Here is a 20,779-nt window from a genome sequence, read left to right as displayed (position 1 = left end):
TACTGACTTTATAATCTCACGTGTGATTTCACTTGTGTTTGTGGTTGAATTTTTCCCAAATATTCATGTGAACAAAACCTGGCTTATCTCCAGGTTCATGAACAACTGTTGAGTTCAATTCACAAGCTTTGCTCACCTGAATATTTGTAGCTATGCTTGTTTACAGAATTTACTCTGACAGCTCTTGTGCTTAGAAAATGTGCTGCATGAAGTCACAGAACAAATAACACGTAGTTAAAGGTGGCAGGCCAGATTAATTCCTCATGTAACAGGAGACAAGGAAATTTATGCTTTAGATAAATTTGCCTTCCACATTAGAAACTGCTCCTCAGCTGTGTATATTGACCAGCAGATCTGCCCTGCCAAGGTTTTAGACAGAAATAGTAAATTATATTAAGATTTGTCATAAGCTGCTGGGGAAAGTCTGCTGTATCTTATTAAAAAAAATGCTCTAAACAAAAAAGTATTTATTAATGTTTTCAGAGAACCCACAGAACCCACAAAACTCATGCTCCTAGGTTATCTTTTGAGAAACAGCAAACCAATGCACATTATTCTGAGCAGTGTCATGCCTCGAGTCTGAAATGTTCTAAAAACTTTCCAATTTCAAGGTGGGAATATGAAGAGGTGGTTGTTAAAACCAATATTACCACGTTCGTTTCATTTCCATTCAAAACATGAAAGTGAAAATGCTGTCCCCAAAGCTCGGAAAAGGCACACATTGTAGGATATCTTTATTTCATGTCTCTAGGAAAGCTGAAACAACTGGGAATAAAAAGCAAAATTACAAGTTCTCAAGTAATTTTTCAAGTACATTTTGAACATTAATTTTTTAATATTATGTGGATGGATTATTATTGCAACTATTATCAAAATGTACCCCATTAATGTGAATGTAGATAAAAAATTATTTTTATTTTGTCATAGGACAAAATTAGTTATGCAAACATTCCCTTTTTAAGAACGTATTATTTACAAAATAACTATAGTATACTGGGAGTATTGTAGAGCCTTCTTGAGGGAGAGAAGTAAATTAATCCATTACAAAGTGGATGCGTCTGCACAAGGCACCTTAACACACAGGGGACTGTTCTGCTGCACATTAATGTGTCATGGCACAAACCACGTTAATGTGTAGTAGAATCAGTCTACCATGCATTAAGCATTACAAAAAAACTGTTTGCCTTTGCTACTGTGTATTAGCTCAGGCTAATGCACCTTTATGTCATATCCTGTATTAGAGCAGTTATTAGAACTTCCCTTGCTGCAACATGCGATCGTTGCTCCTTGTTCTGTCATCTGCCACCACTGAGAACATCCCAGCTCCATCCTCTTTCAAAGATTCCTTCAGGTAGTTGAAGGCTACTATTAAATCCCCCCTCAGTCTTCTCTTCTCCAGACTAAATAAGCCCAGTTTCCTCGGGCTCTCCTTGGAAATCATGCCCCCAGCCCCCTCACCATTTTTGTTGCCCTCCGCTGATCTCGCTCCAATTTGTCCACATTCTTTCTGGGGGTGGCGGGTGTGCAAAACTGGGCACAATACTCCATATGTGGCCTTACCAGTGCTAAATAGAGGGGAATAATCACTTCCTTGGACCTACTGGTAATACTCTTACCAATGCAGTCCAAGATACCGTTAGCCTTCTTGGCAACAAGGGTACACTGCTGGCTCATATTCAGCTTATTGTCTAGTATAACCCTGGGTCCTTTTCTTCAGAGCTGCTGCTTAGCCAGTCAGTCCACAGCATGTAGCAGTGCATGGGATTATTCCATCCTAAGTGCCCAACTTTGTACTTGTCCTTGTTGAAGTTCATGAGATATTTTTGGCCCAATCTTCCAGTTTGTCTAGGTCTCTCTGAATCCTAGCCCTACCCTCCAATGTACTCACTACTCCCCCCCAGCTCGGTGTCATCTGCAAACTTGCTGAAAGTGTACTCAATGCCACCTTCCGGGTCATTGATGAAGATATTGAGCAAAACTGACCCTAGGACCAACCCCTGAGGCACTCCACTTGATACTGGCTGCCAACTAGACATTGAGCTATCAATTATTACCCTCTAAGCCTGATGCCACATTTCTGTTGGCCTTATAGTTCATTCATCCAGCTTGTACTTCCTTAGCTTGCCTGTGAGAATGCTGTGGGAGACTGTATCAAAAGCCTTGCTACAATCAAGATACACCACATCCACTGGTCTCCCTATGTCCACAAGGCCAGTTATGTTATCATAGAAAACAGTCAGGTTGTCCTTGGTGAATCCATGCTGACTGTTCCTAATCACCTTCTCCTCCAAGTGCTTAGAAATGGATTCCTTGAGGATCTGCTCTGTGATTTGTCCATGGACTGAAGTGAGGCTGACTGGTTTATAGTTCCCTGGATCCTCCTTTTCCCTTTTGTTGAATATGGGTACTATATTTGAATTTTTCCAATCATCTGGGACATCTCCTGATAATCATGACTTTTCAGAGATGATGGCCTCTGACTCCGCAATCGCATCAGCCAACTCCCTGAGTAGCAAAGGTGCATTAATGAATGTGTAGATATGCACAGTGTGAGTTATAGACCTGAATATCACCGTGATTTCCATGGGATTCCTCAAACAAACCTTCCCTGCTATTGTTGTCAGGAATCTCCATTTCCATTATGGCCAAATCCTTGTAGGAAATACCAGAGAGGGGGATTCACAGAGAGGATAGCAAGAATAGCACTATATTTCTGCCCCCCCACACACCTTTTTTTTTTTTTTTGCTGATTATAGAAAACTTTTTGTCTCTGTCTTTAAAAAAGGGTGGGGAGAAAGTAACAAATGGGTTTTCAAACATGTACATCTGTAATATACTGTGCATAGTGTATACCACAAGGCACATGTCTCTCTTTGTTGATCAGCAAAAATAATATTGTAAGCTGTATTCCTAGCTGCTGAACAAAAAAAATCCTACTGTAGAGGAGGAGCAGCAGATGAACTCTGTTGGGTCACAGTGGGCAAATGGCAAGGCAGGTAGATGTTCTGTTCAGTCAGGTGGTCGGGGTACATGTAGCTAAACAGATTATTGATGCAGAAGCATCCAAGGTCATTTGCAACAAAGACAATATTGTTCTATTTATTTCTGGTAGCATGCACAATGCACAATGCATTAGTACTTACACAAGCATAAAAGAACTCATACTCTTTGCCCCAAATATTTCATTCTCTAAAAAGTACAAAACAGATGTAGAAGGTGGAGAGGAAAGAGAACACCACAAGGTGGTTGAGGTAGTATTTTGGGATAGTTAGTTCTTTGTTTTCTTGCTTCACAAGATGCATATATTATCCACAGCTATAATATTCAAGATAGCAATATGACATTCACCGAATCTGAGTCTGAACAAAAAGGCACTGAACCCAATATTGACCTCTAGCAACTGCGTCACTGCTGTATGAAATAGCCTCTTGAGAACAGCAGATTGCATTGCAACCCATCCATACACCCACCGGCAGATACTAGAGAAAGGGAACTCACTACATTCAGGAAGAGCAAGGGGGAGTGATAAAGCACAAGAACCTTTACACCATTATACAGTGAGCAACAGGCAACGTCCATGTGGAGACAATGACATGAGAAGGCAATTATCAGCACTAAAGACTAGCAGGAAAATATTACTAACAAGCTAAACAGATTTTCTGAGTTCCCACAATATTACACTTAGCTATGCTCACAGCAGGCAAGTTACTGTTCAGAAAACTCCCTGACAGTCCAATTTTGTTTCAAGAAAGAAAGAGATGAGGGAATGAAGCTACTGAATATAGGAAACAAAGCTAGAAAGTCATCATTTACAGTAGGGTTGCAAGGAAGATCTGATTGGCAAAGATGCAGACAGGAGACCTCCTTTCAAAGTTTGTATGAAAACAACATAGGTATTAGATGTATTAATTTCATTAGTTGCTTCCCGTTGTCTTGCTTTGTTTCAAATAAGTTTGTTTGAGATAAAGATATTGAGATACTGGCTCTGCATTAGACTGAGCTTGATGGAAAATGCATCAATCAGGGGTATCAGCTAGATGTTTGGATTTAGTTTACTCAGAATAGGCTGGGGGGGAAGGGAAGAGGGGGTAAGGAGGAGAGAGAGGAAAAAGATACGAGAGGGTGAGAAGGGAAGAATGAAGAAGCAGTGCAAGAAGAGAAGACTCTTTCCTTTGTCTAATTTCCCATCTTCCGCCTTCCACTCTTTCATCCTTTCTTTAAACCAGATCTTTACATCTTGTGTCATCTTCTCTTTTCCCACTGCTTTCCTTGCCTTATCTTTCCTCTGTCCCTCCTTCATCTCTTACTTGCTCTTATTCTCTTACTTCAGTTTCTCTCTTCACATTCTCATGAGACAATGTATCCAATATGATGCCAATTCAGACAGTTCTGGAGAGCCTCTGACAAAAAATAATGTTGCCCTTTCTTCTGATCCCAGTATCTCCTCTTTCTGTTAGGTGTCAAAAGATATCTTGTACTTTACTGCTCAGCTTTCCAGGATAGGAAAATTGATCATTTAAAGTGTAATTATACGTACAATGTATACCAGTCCTGAAATGAGATTGTTATGCAGCATGCAGACTCATTTCTTAATCCAGGAATCCCAGCAATGCCCAGTTTGTTTTGTTTGTTCCTCATGTGCCTCAAGTATTTACTCTAGTCAGAGATTAAGGCACACCTCCCTCTTTCCTGAAATTGCCTGTATTTAAAAAGCTTTGCATGACCCAAAACTAACAGTTCAGCTGGTCTTATGAACTTGTCTGAAAAAAATTAAAAAGAAAAGAAAGATGATACGGTGATTATGTGTAACAGCGCCCCCTCTGACATCTGTAATAAATGTTACACAGTGGTTCTAGGAGAGTCCTGGACTACTTTTAGCCCCCTGCCAAAAGACCAGCTCCATCAAATAAGGAAGTCGCTTTTCCACCCTGTTCTGAATCTTAACTTCCATTTATCACATACACTTCTTTGCAGTGAAAAGACTCCTGTCTGCCAGGTCATTCTTTTCTGTATCATCCCTAAGTCCAGCATCACAGTCAAGTCTCAGCAATTGTTCTACTTATTCATTGCAGAAAGCAGAACAAGCTGCCCCACGCGGTTCATAACGGATTTCCAAATATGATTTCTTATCTGCTGACATGCCCTCCAGTTCTCTAGCCCCACTCTGAATGGGTCATTCCCAGCCTGGTCGCAGTTTTCACTGATTTTTCCTCACAGGGATAGTCAATATAAATATGAATGACTTTTGTTCTTCAGAGTGATGGAGCATCTGCTGGGGTGGGACAGAGTGGAACCAGCGGCTCCAGATGTATATTTGTTCAGTGGGATATTTATCTGTTGATCTGACATCTCCTTTATCAGCTACAATATTTTTCCTTTGTAGCCCATTGTTCTGAAGACCCATCATCTGGAAGTTGAACTTTATTCCTTAAGTTGTCAGAAGGTTTATTTCCTAGCATGCTTGACATTTCTCATCTCCTCAATATAGTTGGAGATATTTTAAGTCCGTTTATAATCTTGCAAGGGACAATGTGGCACCGATCTTCAGAGGCAGCTGATGGCAATTTCTGACTGTCAATGAAGCTAGCTCTTGCTCTTTTAAAATTTGGAGGCTTTTCCATTACAGGTTAGTACAGAAACTGAATTGCTTAGCAGTATCTAGAGATCTGAGGGGCAGAGGAAGGCCAAGAAGAGCCAGTCATTCAAGTTTCAGAGATTAGCTCTTTGGGAAGTCAGTTGATGTGCATTGAAGAAGGTGTTTGCAGACTGGTTTATCTTAGTGATACCCTTTGAAATGAGGCAGTGAGGGGAGCTACAGGTCAGGGCTAAGATGTGAGAGGGAAGCGCAGGATAGAGAAGCACCACTAAAGCTGGACCTGGGGTGCACAGGGCCATCCCTATTATCAGTTGAGTGAGGCTTGGAGAGCCTGGACTGGAATAACGGGACGTCAGAGCTGATATCCAAGTGCATTTAAGGGAACTGTGAATATGGAACTTTTTCAGGCTACTTAAGTTAGCATTGTTAAACCCTCACTTTCATGAGCACTAAACTCATGGGAGCATTAACAGAACCCCAAAACCGCATCATTAACTTATATAATGAACAGTATAATAAAAGCACATTTTGGGGAACAAGCTGTGATAGACTATACAAATGTTTCAGTGACTTTCCTCAAAGTCATCGTCCATTAGGTTTGCTTAGAAGGAGGAAAGGACTAGGGCCACGTATAGGTATTATATTTCTGCCAGAGCAAAAATGGCAGTTCTGGGAGAAAAATAACCCATCTCTTACCCAGTGGACTTCCCTCCTGGGATAGTTTCTTTTAAGAAAATGAATGCCTGTACACTTCCCCATGGCCTGACTCCTCCCAGGGACCAGGAGTTGAGCAGTACAGAAATGCTCCTCCCCAGACCAGAGTCAGCTGAGTCTTGTTTTTTCCCAGTCCCGGAAGGAGTTGAACAGTGGAGAAAGGCTCCTGGGGTGATCCTGATATGGAGAAGACAAAGGGGGCAGCTGCTCCCACCCCATAGACTGGAGGGAAGAGGAGGAGCAGCTGCCTGCCACTCCCCACCTGACTCTTACACTAGAGTCACCAGATTGGAGAGTGGGAGGAGGCTGGGCTTTGAAGTGGGCTGTGAGTTTGAAGTGCAGGTGTTGGCTTTGAAGTGCTACACTAGGGGAAAGTTTCTCTGCCATGTGGAATTTCAAAGCTGGCACCACAGCCCTGCACTTGAGGCTGCAGATGCACAGCTCTAAAAGTGCTGCGGTGGGGGGAAGCTCCCTTGCATGGCACCTTCCAAGCCTACACCTGCAACCCACCAGGGTCCTGTGGGGCAGCGGGGGGAGCTTTGAACCACTACTACAGGCCCTTGTGACCAGGAAAAGTGGAATAGCCTGCTCCACATGCCTTCCCCAGACTGATGATTAATCTGGGGAAGGTGCGGAGAGCAGGGAAGAGGGGGTAGCTGCAGGCTGAACACCTGTACAATCCCCTTTCCTGGAATTATTTCTAGCAGGAGAAATTTCTCAGAATTTTCTCCTGTCAGAAATGAATGCCTGTTCAAAACCCATATGTTGTGTTGTGTTGTTATTTTTTCCTATGTTAAATGCTGTAGCATGGCAGTCAGCTGACATAAAAACCCTCATACTTGTCCTTTAGTCAAGTGGATGACTTTTAGAAGATGTACATGTACCATTTTCTCTCTGTCCATTTTCTCTCTGTCCATTCTCCCTCTTGGTTTCCATGCTCTGGCTATCACATTGACAGCTTCTGAACTGATGAGGCAGATGCATAGGGATCTGTGGTAACCTATGGCTGGAAGCTTGAGAAATACCCTGAGGAGGCAAATTTTGGCTGAAATGGGAGCAACAGCTCAGTTATTGTATGAATATTTTTTAACCGATGTCCAGAAGCCTGTATAATGGGGCAATCCTTCACTTATGCATGAAGGTACCTTTTTGTACCCAGCCATTCCAACATAGCTTACAGTGGATGTGTCTACATGTGCATAAGATCTGGGAGCAATTTACTCACAAGTAAACACTCCCAGGCAGGCATCCACACATGCAGGAAAGTGGAAGCAGATTTGGTGCTAATGGCAGCAAACTGCTCCTGCTTTCTGGGCCCTTGCAGTGTACCCCTGCTACCACCAAAGTGAACTCTAAGATCCTCCTGTGAGCAAACCCAGGAGCTGGCAGGGAGCACCAGGCCAGGAGACAGCTGTCTCCAGGCTGGGACTGGGACATAGCACCCTGCCCCCAGGGGAGTTGCCTGCTGCTGGGGTGGGGACAATGTTCCCTTGCCCCAGCAGCAGGGAGTTCCTGGGCTCAGATCTCTGGTCAGGGACAAGGGACTTGGAAAGAGCTTCAAGGGCAGGACAGGTCACAGCCCCCTGCCCCAATCTGCTGCCCCAGTGGCAGATTGGGGCAGGGGGCTGGGACCTGCCCCACCCCTGCAGCTCTTTCCAAGCCCTGCACCTTGATCACCTGGTTGGAGCATGGGGCTGGGACCTGTCTTTGACCAGGACAGTTCCCAGCCCCAACTCTGTGATCACAGGGTGGCGGCTGGGGAGCCTGTTCCTGGCCCAGCTCTGTGATTGCCTGGAGCTCCCTGCTGCTGGGGCAGGAGGACATAGTCCCTGCCTGGGCTTCAGTGGCAGAACCCACCCTGGCAGCAGGCAGCTCCTGGGGGCAGGGAGCATTATCCTGTCCCCTGGTGACCAGCTGACTGGGAGCAGATTTTTTCCTTGTCAAGTGTCTATATGAGCACTACTGCACAGTAACTAGTCATAAGTAAATTTGCTACTTACTTTTGGAGGTACCATATGTACTCGTGATTAGTGAGATTTACTGTGCAGTAAGTAAGTGTGTGCATGTGTAGACTGCTATGTACCAACTATGATCTGGAAATTTTAAGTCTAGGTAGAGTGAGATATTTGGTGTAGTAATTTAACCAAGATCTCTGTTGTCGCCAAAGAGAAGGTGGCAGAATATAGGGCTTGTCCATTATTTTGATCTTTGCTTCTAAGAGTTCTGTACCTAAATCTTCCCCAGTTCTTAATGTATATAGCTTTGGAGTTTTTTTTGCTGCAGGGCTCAGCTGAGATGCAAACTCTAGCTAAAGTAACCTTAGCTGAGGAAAAATCTGTTTCAATCTCAGTTGGAGATCTAGTCGAATAGTTTTTCCTGGTGGATTGTGTTGAAAACCTTCTTAGCTGCTTATAATGAAATTTGTTACACGTATGATCTAACGTTACATTCACTGAGTCAAAATAAGTCATTTTGGTACAAAATAATTTTGCCACATGTCTTATTTTTCTTTGTCATAATTGTCTTAGTAGACTGACTCATTTTTTATAAGTTTTTGATTTTTTCATGCAGTTTCAGTGTCAGATGTGATTTTTATGAAACCTCATCATTTTGACACAGATAAACAGGGCATTCCCATTGAAGGGGTGATTTTCCAGTATTGGCAGGATCCAGAGTTATATAATCTAGGGCCACAGAATTAGGCAGGGTATTGCAAGTTTATTACTTTGCATATCAATTCATGGAGTGAATTGTGAATGGAAGCATCTGAGAAAAAAGGCAACTGAAGAACAGACCCCAAATTAGGACATCTGCAGTTGGAGAACAAGTTTTTGGACTCAGCACCACCATTGTTAGTGAAAATTGTATTTATTGATCTTTTCATCACAGAAATGTGCCCTGTGTTAACATGTAGTGAAACCTGGACTTTGCTTTGGCTTCATTTCCTAATTTAGACAAAGCCACATATACACAATGAGATACATAATGGGTTGGTTTGAGAAGGAAAACCTTCTCAGTGGCTACACTTCTGAGTTTTGTGATGGATGTTAGGAGTTCCCTCACATCCATAGTATATTTACAGGAAAATTACTCTCAGCTACATCTTAGATTTAATTGCTGGAGTACCTGGCCATTCAGGTACATTAAGTCAATTAGCCATCAAGACAGGATCTCAAATTCTAATTTATACAAAGCAATTCTGATTCTTGAAAACAAATGATTTACAGAATACTGTGCTGTAAATTGCAGAAGAGACATCAACTTCATATCACACAGAGCCCATCACACAAATAGGATTTATATGGATTTAATAATGTACTGGTGAGACCTCCTGCCTAGATCCCCAGCCAGGACTTTGGAACAATAAATGTGAGTCCATCCCACAGAATCCTACCTGAAGATCTGTTTGCTGAGCCTAGTGCCTTGTGAAACAGGACTAGTGGGGTTCATGTAACTAATGGCTGCTGTGGAAACAAGGCACCAGCCCCTGCACAGAACTGGGAGAAGGTATAGGAAGATAAATAAGTCACCAGACTACCTTTTCTTCATGATATATTTTCTAATCAAAATACTGATGTTGTTCGGCAGTGACAGTCTTTGTCTACTTTGGCCCTTTTAAAATATATCACTCCTTAATAAATGAATCTCACTTAATCCAAATGTCAAGTAATACAATTAAATATGGAGAGATTTCTGATGTACCCAGGCTATGGAGATCTCCACAAATCACAGTGGTTATCACTCTCCACATCTGTTCCTTTTACTGAAATACAGCTTGTTCTCTCAGAGTGTTCGTGTCTCATCTTGTAAATCTCATATTAAGGTGTCTTAATTCCCTGCAAAGTCAAGAAGGGAAAAATTCAAAGTCTAATTAAATAGTTTCTGTGAATCAAAAGCTCATTTGGGTTTGGAAATTATCTGCAGTGGGTTGTCCTAATCTATTTCCCATGTATCATAGCAGCATTGATTTGAATTTTCTCAGCACTGGATACCTCGAGTGACAGTTATTCAGCAGCCTGCCTTGGGTTGCTCTCTGTCCTCACTATTACTTTAGTTATACAACTTTCCTGATTATTTTTTTTCTTGTTGCTATCGACACCTTTTGCTGATTCTCATTCTTCTCACATTGACTTGTAAGGATAATCCTTAGTCTCTGGTTAGCTTTCCTGGTGGGCTGGGCAAGAATAGACCACAACACAACAGAAAGGTGTCATAATTCATATGGCAGCTGTTGCTCTGAGAATTTTCAGGCCACATTGGCTCACATCATTTGTATTGTTTCTCTTTGCAGTCCAGTAGATGTGCTCCACCTTGACTTATCTGCCATGCGTTTCCTGCCACTTCTTTCATTGAGTTCTCTGCTTACCTAGCACTAGACTCATTTGCTCATGATTTGCTAACCTGGTGCAAGGGCCTTCTCCTTTGCAGCTCCTGCTATCAAGAATAGTATTCTAGTATTTTCTTAATGCTACATGCAGTGAGGTTGTATTGATACAATGCTACTGCTGGCAGAGGTGCCTGGCATTTGTGTTGCCCATGGATATGTTGTGAACGTTTTCCACAGTCATTTTTAAAGTCCTGATACATCCCTTGCAAAACCTAAATGATTCCTGGCCAGTCTACCAGGTATTAATATAAATATGGCACCTGGGAAGTAGGGAGGAGGCAGACTTGCAAAGAAGTAATGAAAGTGTGACACCTGGCTCATCCTTTGAAAATATTTTATTTTTTCTAGCAATTCTTTCCCCATCCAAAATAAAGGAGCATCCCTTCCTAACCCCTTTTACATTATCGCCTAATGTTCCCAGAATTGGGTGGGACAGTTGAGAGAAGGAAAACATGTGCATGCATGTGTGAGTTTAATGTGAGTGAAAGATGCTGGACTTGATGACCTCTGAGACTAAAAATAAATGACAGCAATGAAGGTTTTTCCAACATTGCACTCATCTTTCTCTCTCTGCCTGATCTCTGATTTAGGTGACCACATACAAGCTAGAAGGGAATTCAGTCTCCCTGGTCTATTCAATCCATGGCCTCTCCTACCAATTAAGTGTTAATGGCTATGATATATTTTTTGTCATGTGGGCACTTGTCCATTAGGAGTTAAACTTGTGGCTGGTATAAAATGAGTTAGGGATACCAAATACTTTAGAATGCTAACATATTTCCAGGAATTGTGGGCCTTGAAAGTACACTGGATGGGAGCTTGTAACTGTCCCAGGCAAAATGCATTGCTTCTTGTTGTGTGAAGTTTTAGTCCTTCCTTTTGCTTTTTCCTTGTCTCTGGTTGTCAGTGTCTATCTTGTCTCCTCTCTTCTCAGGTGTGCCAATGCTGTTTGTTATCCTCTGGGGAACTGTCAAGTACCTTTATGAAGATGAGGGGTTCGTTCTGTTCTGATTTCTAGCTGATATCTCCATTGTGTTGTGTGTGCAATGGGGCTTGGGGTGGGGTGTTTTTTTTTTTCTTTTTCTTTTTGGTTGTTTGGTTTTGGTGATGTACAGAAATGTCATGCAATTGCTTGTGTTCTGCCTAAAGATTTTGCATAGCATTTCTGAAAGGAACATAAACTCCTTCCTTAGGTTTTTGAGCATGTCAAAATGTATCCCTCCCTACACAGCTGGAAGGCATGCATCTTGATATCTGTTTTTCAGCAGCTAGTATCCATAGTAGAAGTCATTGTGCCTTATCAGACCATCTCTAGTACTCTGCCTCTGGCAGTAACTTCTACAATATGCTTCAGTGGAAGACAAAAACCTCCCGCAGTATCTTTTAATTGGGCCAACTGTATGCTTGGGATAGACTAAGACAAGCTTTCGGGTATCACAGTACCTGGGAAAGGGTACTGTGGCACACAAAATCTTGTCTAAGTCTATCCCAAACATGCAGTTGCCGCAATAAAAGAGATCACCCACAAAAATCCCTTCTTTTTGCATATTTTCTGAACTGTTACAGTTACCGCATCTGTTTAATGTAGACACTGGGGCCTTTTATAATCTACTTTACCTTTTTGTGGGTCCAGTTATTTGTAGATGGAAATGAACGCATATTATATTTCTTATTGATGAAAACATGTCCATGAAGCTGATATTTACACTCATCCCACACATTCTTATTTGTTCCTGCAGTTAGTTGTGGCTGTGAAAAAAGGTGGGATGAATGACCTTTTTAAAAAATTGGGATTTATATAAATTTTTAAAAAACTGAGCCACCCAGATCCACCTGTTAAAGACAGGGTAAATGTTTTCAGGTGATACTTGATTTGTAAGCAAAAGTGCCATTGGGTTAGCTGGGTGGCATCCCCTTTATAGACCTGATACTGTTGGTTGCCAAGTGTCTTCTGTGAGGGGGTGAGCACAGTCGTCTCTCAGCAAATAATTCCTAATCACACGATGTTGGTATGTCATCAGTATAACAACTGCCAAACGGATGCAAAATCATATAGAGATCTATCCATTATATTTTTTGGACATTTTAATTGCTGTGCCACTTTAATCGGATTCTAATGATGTTTTCATTGCTCAGATTTGTATAAATTTAAAAGCAGTTAAAGCTGCTATGTGTCATTGGAAACCAATTAAATCATACGGAAATGTAGCAGAGTTAATGTAAAGAACCATTTTTCAGCTCCTGTCACTGTTAGGAGCTTTAAAAATTGAGCTTGCTTCCACTGCAGCTACTCAGAGAAATTAAAGTGCACTTCTAGCCATGCCTGTTATTCCAGGCTGAGGCCGCAAGGTTGCCCCCAAAAAATTGATTTTAAAGGCTACATGAAGTTGGTTCTAAGTCATGCATAGCAAGTAAGTGGCTTTTCCATTACCTAGTTGCCACTTAAGGTGCACTCAGAATACGTACTTCCCTTTGACCAGTGGCTAAATACAATAGAATGTGCCCAAATAGTAAGACAGGTAGGCTAAAGTAAGATACTTATTGTGAGTACAAAACTGAAATATAATTAAAACAGCAGAACCTTTTAAAATAGACCTGTGACTCCTGCAGGACAGAGAGATTGTGAGCTGCATGGTTCACTTTTCTGTGTGTTATTTAAATGTCTTTAGTGTTGTGACCTCTCTGCATGGCTTATGGTTGACTAGTCACCCTACAGTTAAGCTGAAACTAGCTTTCCCATCACAAGTCTCTCTTTGTTGACCTCCCACCCCACTCGCATTAAGTGAGCTGAAATTTAATTGCAGTGTTCTTTTGCCAGTATAATACTTTCATAGGATTTTTAAGATGACTTCGATCCAGTAATTTCTAACCAATGAGACTGGAGGGGGACTGGGAAAGGGAAATGGGTGTAAATACTTAGTTGTGGGATTTTTAAAGCTGTTTATGGCTTGTCTGGTCTCTACACTGTGTGACCTGGAAACAAACACCATGTTTGTTTTCACCTGTTGGACTTAATGACAAGTGTTGCTTTTGACAAGAGGGTAATAAAGTTATTAACCACAGTTTATAAAAATATAAGGAACATGGCATGTCTGCATAGCCCAGATGTGTACTTTAGAGCTTAGAATAAACTCTTGATTCTGCTTGTCCATATCTTTGTCCTAAAAACTTCCTCTGAGACTGAAACCTCCACATACATGGACAGCTAGACACTTAACACTGACTCTGGGAAAGTGGCAGGCTGGTAATGTGAGCAAGATGCAGTTTCCTCCTATAGAACATTTAAGAACAGTTCGTGTAACACGAGAAGTTGACTTGGGACTTTTAGGATTAATGAAAGTAGTGCTGAATGGAATGGTTAGGGTAGCAGCCTTGCAGCACAAGGCTTGATCCCAACAAATTCCCACTCAGCCAGATGAGAGAACCTGGATAATAGCATCCAACTGGGTTATGATCACTGCAAATTAGAACATGGCCTTTGATGTTTCTAAGAACCAAGCAGCTGCATCTGTTTCCATGTTGGTGTGATATACCTTTCTGGTACCTAGTTCTCAATAGTGTTTTCCATTTTCATTTCTGAGATGTATGATGGATCAGATCCCTTCTTTATCATGTACTAAAGGTTTTTCTTTTGTTTCACCTGGCTGCTGCTGCCACCAGTTGTTGGAGCAGAAATTATAACATGAATTACTGGCTGATCATCAGACTGCCCATTCTGATTGCTATTGCGGTAAGTGACTAAGAGCACATTACTGTTATAGAGAGGCAGACTAGTGTAGCTAGAGATACGCTTCTGCTAATAAAGCTACCATGGAGCAACTTTGCATGAGAATGAGAGACTGTGGCCATGGACAGACTTGCATTTGTAGTGCTTGCCTCAGTACTTTGTACCATTACAAAAATAAAGCACTGTGGGGGTGTGCAGACATGAACAGCTCCTGCTGTCCCCAGCTAAGACGGGGTGGGGAGAGCTCCAGAGCCATTTCTGCCCCACTTCATTTAGGCTGCATAGGGAGCTGGGCTCAGTAGCAGTAATGGCAGTGGCAGACCTGTTCTTCCTCCCTAAGCCTGCTCCAGGGCTGGTGGGGAATAACTGGGGGAGATCAGTCAGTCAGGGAGGAGAAACCTACCGATTCCCATTGGCCCCGGCTGAGCCTGACTTCTCACACAGCCCAGCTGGAGTGAAGCAGGAGCAGCTCTGGAGCTCCCCATGGCCCTGGGTCAGCCACAGATGGGGGCTGCTGATGCTGAGTATGGAGGGCGAAGTGGGGGTGGAATTGTCTGATTCGTGGGCTTAAAAAAGGCCCTGGCTGCTGGTTCTGCACCATGATCTAAAAGGGGAGTACAACGATACTACTGCACCCCTTTGATTCCCTGCATCCCCCCTGCCATCCCTTGGTGTTGTCTCAGTGGCCTCTTTTTCCTCATCTTCCAGAGGAAGATACAGGAGTTCCTTGTGTCCTTCCTGCTGTGCTGTTCTCCAGGCAGCTGAGCCATCCAGTCTATATACACTTCTGGCTCCTCTGCCTCTTGTCTCCAGTACTCTCCTCAACTAGTACTGCCGGAGTCCATGTAGGAGGGCAGGAAACCTATAATCCTGTTAATTACTTCTTTATGGGGATAGCTTACAGAGCAAGAGACAGCTGCAGGTAGGTTTCCAGCAAGCCAAGGAGGCAGGCAGTAAAATTCCAGACAACAGAGTACATACAGCAAAGTGACAGGTTTTATAGCTTTTCTGAAAAATGGCATTTTTTTTATCCACAAAACAGTGGAATGTGCAGTTGAAATGAATACTGTGGTCCCCAGGTCTTAACTTGTGATTGTAGCTGGCCATCCAGTCTTGGGCAGGCAGGCATTGCTTTGGTTTACATTCAGCAACTTTGTCGAGGTTATTTATTTAAGGATAGAAAGCCAATTCTATGGCAAAGGGCTGAATTACATGGCAAATTCTGAGACTACAGAATGCATTCACAATGCATGTTCTTGCAAGAACCCTATCATTCACATATGCTTCCTGATGATAACAGCTGCTTCTTCTATTTTCCTCTAGGTGAATTTCCTGATCTTTATCAGAGTTATATGCATTATCATTTCCAAACTGCAAGCAAATTTGATGTGCAAAACTGACACAAAATGCCGGTAAGCTATGTGATGTACTAGCCTTTCTGGCCTTCTCAAGATGGGAGATGCAGGCAAAAGTATATTGACATAGTAGGACAAAGATGGCCATACCACATCAGTATGTTTACATCAAACAGTCAGTCCCAGAGGAATCTGATTGGTGAATGCAGAGCTTATGGGAAGCTAGCTTTGCCAAGCCCCTTGCTGGACTTGCTGTGGAGATAAACAGTAGCCATAATGCCTTCTGGTGTCACTTCTGAGGACCGGAAAATACTTATGAGGCAAATATTTTCAAGACATTTTACAAGAGAAAAGCACTAATCTTCTATGGAGTGCAGAGATACTGCTGAGCTCCTATCCGCTTGTTACCACATCTGCTCCTTGCAACCCATTTGTCCTCAATTTTCCAGGCATGTCTGTTTTATTAACACAGTATACTAGGCTGATTGCAGATGAGTTTAATTTTTACCTTGTGTTCTTCTTTGCACCTAACATAGGTTGCAGCTCATCCAGTCAGATCATTTGTTTGCTAATGGCTAGGCCCATATCCTTCATCTCTGCATTACTGTGGCAGGCAGAAGTGTAGTGTAGGATAGCTCAGATGTGGCTGAGTATGCAGGGGAAGGGAGAGGATGCCAAGAGCCAGGGTGAGGGAGATTCTTGCTAGCTCAGGTACTGGTACCAGTGTAGCTGCAATAACAGTGAGTCCAGCACACGCTAATTTACCTGGGTCTTATCGAAGTAGGCTAGTCCATGCTGTTTTGCATATACGGTGATCGATACCTGAGCTAGTTAGTGTAAAGCTGTCTCAGATATCTCTGCATTGTTCTCTAGCTACACTGTAGATATATTCTGTTTTGGCTGCTTTCTTGTTGTGCTGCAAAGTTGGCTTTAAGATTCCATCACCACACCTATTATCCACCACAATTAATATTTGGAGGCTAACAAGCTTACCCCATCTACCAATGATATTGTATCTCAGCATGAGAGCGTGGGTCCTCATGTTACCCTGTGTTCCAATGCCAACCGATTGTTCTGGTAGAATATTATGACATCTCTGTGCATGACTGCACATATTAAGTGAGGACTCCCTGGATGTGGATATGGTGGGAAGGTAGCTCCTGGGCTAAGTGAAACAGTTAAGATCTCACCATTTCTCATTCAGTTTTGTTCTCTCTGTTTTAATCATTCACTGTGGCACTTGCTCATTTTCTGTGTTACTGGCTTTTCTTTCCTCATGAAATTACAATTGCCTTAAAGAATATTTGGAACCCAGCGGGGTCTTTTTTCATGGACTGAAGGCATTAGCACAGCTTTATCCCATTTTCAGTTGCTGTTGGAAGCTTCTGAGTGATACTTGCAAATGTGGGACCATTTGGGCTGGGATTTGAGGTTCACCTGCTTGTGGTGAAGTCTAGAGGTCCATTGTGTGTGTGTGGAAGTCCTTATATGGCCTTGTATGAGATGTGGGTTGGGTATCTGCTTCTCCATGTCTCACTTGCCTTAGGTTCCCACATCTCAGAATATTTATTACCTTCACATTCAGGACAGTTAATCATCAATTAATATCACTGGGGCTAATTCTAGGAGCTATTTCAGCTTTGTTGCCTTACAGTTAAAAGTTCAACTAGTTGTCAAGCTCTTTTCTCAAGGAATAAAACACAATACAGGGCCACATTATCTCTTTCCATTACAACATCTGTTTTGCTAGCAATGGAGATACATGACTCCCAAAATTTGATACTGTGAATCCTTCTCTGAGTACTGTTTTGGTTTCATTCCAGCATGCACTGAAAAGCCTTGTAATAAGCAAAGTCTCACTCTAGGCACAGCACAGGACTCTTCTGACTCACCTCATCTTCTTCACCAAAGAAGATGTAAGCCTCTTGGATCACCCTATCTGTTCTGGGTGCCGTTAGCAGTTATGGGTGGGAGTCCTGAATAGGATCATCTTCACTCTGAGAATCTAGCTCTTATCATCTTCTCCAAAGAGAATTAGATTTGGAGCCAGGGCTGCTTTTTTCTCTCCCTTGCTCTCCACAGCAAGTTAGCAGTTCCTTCTCTTTTTTCCACTCTCTTCCTGAGCTCAGGCAGACTGGAAGAGAAAGGCATGGTTTGATCTAAGGGAATGGGAAGCATTGATGTTGTTTGAAAATCCACGTACTTTAACAGTGTTCTTTTCAGCTGAGCTATTTGGAATGGCATTGGCCCTTTCCCAGCTGGAGTTGAGCAGGACAGGCACTCCTCGTCCCTCTTACAGTTTGCTCTTTCTCCTCCTTGCCACCCCTCTCATTACTGGAGAGAGATCTTAGGGCAGCAAACCCCCTTTCCTTATGGAGAAGCTGGGGTGGTTGGGAAGCTTTCTGCCTGCTCACAAAAGGAATTTATCCCATGAGGTTAGTCCAGTGTCCCCATCCCAATCCTAGCAGTGTTTTCAAGACCACCTGTTTGAGCAGTTATGTGGGACTCCCTTCTGAAACAGCTCACACTGGTAATACACACATTAAGAGGGCCTGCAGCACAGAAAAACAGGGCCTTCCCCCCTCCCCACCTTTGCCCCCACAACTCCCAGAGGCATCTCTAGAACAGATTCAGTTCTTGCCATACAAGGACACAAGAGGCTGAAGTGAGTTTACCCAGGTGGCTGTGCAGCTAATCCCACTAGGGGATTTCCCTTTAAAAGCATCCCCTCACCTGTTCCATGGAGTTGCCAGCCTCGGTCTGTTGGGGAGCTTGCTTCTGTGCTTGCCTGCAGTGGCAGACTGATTTATGTAGCTGCTTCAATTCCTCACCTCTCTTTGCTTATATGGCAATTTGCACAGCACCACTCATGGTACCAGGATAGGTGGTGGCTATGTTCTTATCCATTACTCACTCAACTTTGACAGCCTGTATCTCTGTTGGAGGTTCTGCTTTTGTGTTCCTGGAAGAACAGCTTGCATCTCCCCTGCAATGACAGCTCTCCATGAGATGCCTCCAGCACACTGGCAGGTTCGCTGGTTCCAAGCAACATAGAAGCTCCCATCTTAAGGTTCAGTCATCTTCAGTTATGGTGCTGTGCTTCTCTATACCTTCCTCGTGTTGTCAGACAGTGACAAATTATTGTGTCCAGAGGCATGTTTCTCCTCCCCTGCATTTGTCCCTGCTTATTGCTGTCTCACTAGGCAGAGCTGTTTTACTTCTGATTTTTTCCCCCTTGCTAGCCATGTCCTTGGTCTCCAGAGTTTTCCTTTTAAACAAGAACTATCAAAGAGGAGAGCTCATTTCTTTTATATTAAGATTACTTCAGTCCTTCAACAAAACTTGGCAGCTTACTGTTCACATTATTTACAGTGACTTGAAGATGTAAGGCCTATGTAAATTCCAAAGATTAATAAATAATCTTTATTATTATTTTTTTTTTTGGCAAAAGCATCTTGCTTGAACCAAAAATTCTTCATGAATGGCTTGTTCCTTAATCCTTACAAACCCCCAACCCCTGACAGAAGTAAGCGTTGATCATCATTCCTGCTTTACAGGAGTGAAATGAATGTTCAAGAAACCAACAGTTCAGGCACAAGAAGGTATGGTGACAGTGAGATCAACATAGGAAGTGTTGTAAGGAGGTCTTGAGGAAAGTTGAGAAAGGTACTTGGTTTTTGGGAGGTGGAGGTTATATGAAGAAATGCACAAAGTGCTGTAGCCCTTTTACTTGCTTGCAAATACATTTGTCCAAAGGGCAGGATACAGGTATTTGCCGGTATTTCTGCCATGAAGCCATGTGTATGCAAACAAGAATAGAGCATTTTAATTTCTGTATGTGTGTGTGCATACATACACCAGCAGCCTCTTACAGACTTTGTACAGCTGCTCCTTCAGAGTAAAACCCTGTTGCTCTGTGAAGTGGTTCAGGTGCCAGCCTAGTATACTATTCTTTTCCACATGCATATGTCCTGACTTGTCAGGACCATTTTTATTCCCCTCTGAAAAGGCACGTCAGTTTAAGCCGTCTTTGTCGGGAAAGCTGAGCCTTCCCTCCCAGAATGTAGTCCTTCAGAGCCAGGATGAGCACAGTTGTGCACAACCCAGGAACCTGCCAGGTGCCCAAATGCAGTGAAGTGAAACACCTCTTCTTCCCTCAAGCTCATTGGAAAGGGCCAGCCCCTTACTGTGCCAGTGAAACCCTTTGTAATCTGGTGGTGTCTACATACAACATACAGGAGCAGTTTCTTCCCTCCACCTTCCCAAGCACCCTCTTTGGTGACTATTTGGTCCCCACTAAACCTCACCTAATGCAAGTTCCCACAGGGACTGTTTCCTGAAAGCCTTTGAGGGCTCATCCATTACATTTGGCAGAAACCAGCAGCTATAGCCCTCAGAGTCTGTTCTTTATGACTTTCTCCTTGACATTAACCAACTGCCAAATGAAGACTAACTTAGGCCTCCAGAAAATAGCCATATATACTCTATGTCCCAGTAGACCTCCCTAACCCCCGTCACTCTATATATCCATGCTTTGCTTGGCTTTAATGTCTCTGAGGCAAGGATCTCAAAGTGTTTTGCAAACATTAACAAATTAATCCTTCCCCAAGTAGGAGGGAAATAGTATCCTCCCCAGCCTTGAGATGGGGAAACTGAAGCACAGAGTAGTGAAGTGACTTGCCCAAAATCACACTGGGCAAGAGAGTGGTAGTGGATGGGTCATTGTTGACTTGGAGGGATGTGGGCAGTGAGGTCCCCCAGAGCTCGGTCCTCAGGCCTGCACTGTTCAACATCTTCATCAGTGACCTGGACAAGGGGGTAAAAAGCACCCTGTTCAGATTTGCTGATGACACTAAGATGTGGGGGGATGTGGGCACACTAGAAGGAAGGAATAGGCTACAATTAGACCTAGACAGGTTACAGGGGTGGGCGGACGAGAACAGGATGGGTTTCAACACTGACAAGTGCAAGGTGCTGCACCTGGGGAGGAAGAACCAGCA

General features: G+C 43.0%; 1 protein-coding gene across 1 annotated transcript in view; it reads left to right on the top strand.

The window, feature by feature from the left end:
• The window catches only part of GLP1R (glucagon like peptide 1 receptor), a 140,800-nt gene that overhangs the window by 106,426 nt on the left and 13,595 nt on the right, over positions 1-20,779 (top strand). The window contains exons 8-10 of the mRNA XM_019548592.1: positions 11,632-11,692; positions 14,358-14,427; positions 15,748-15,836. Of these exons, the coding sequence (XP_019404137.1) occupies positions 11,632-11,692; positions 14,358-14,427; positions 15,748-15,836 (220 nt within the window). The remainder of the gene's footprint in view (positions 1-11,631; positions 11,693-14,357; positions 14,428-15,747; positions 15,837-20,779) is intronic.

Source organism: Crocodylus porosus, unplaced genomic scaffold (assembly GCF_001723895.1).
Source record: "Crocodylus porosus isolate Cpor-Errol unplaced genomic scaffold, CroPor_comp1, whole genome shotgun sequence".
NCBI classification, from domain to species: domain Eukaryota; kingdom Metazoa; phylum Chordata; order Crocodylia; family Crocodylidae; genus Crocodylus; species Crocodylus porosus.
This window is presented reverse-complemented; position numbering and strand designations above follow the sequence as displayed.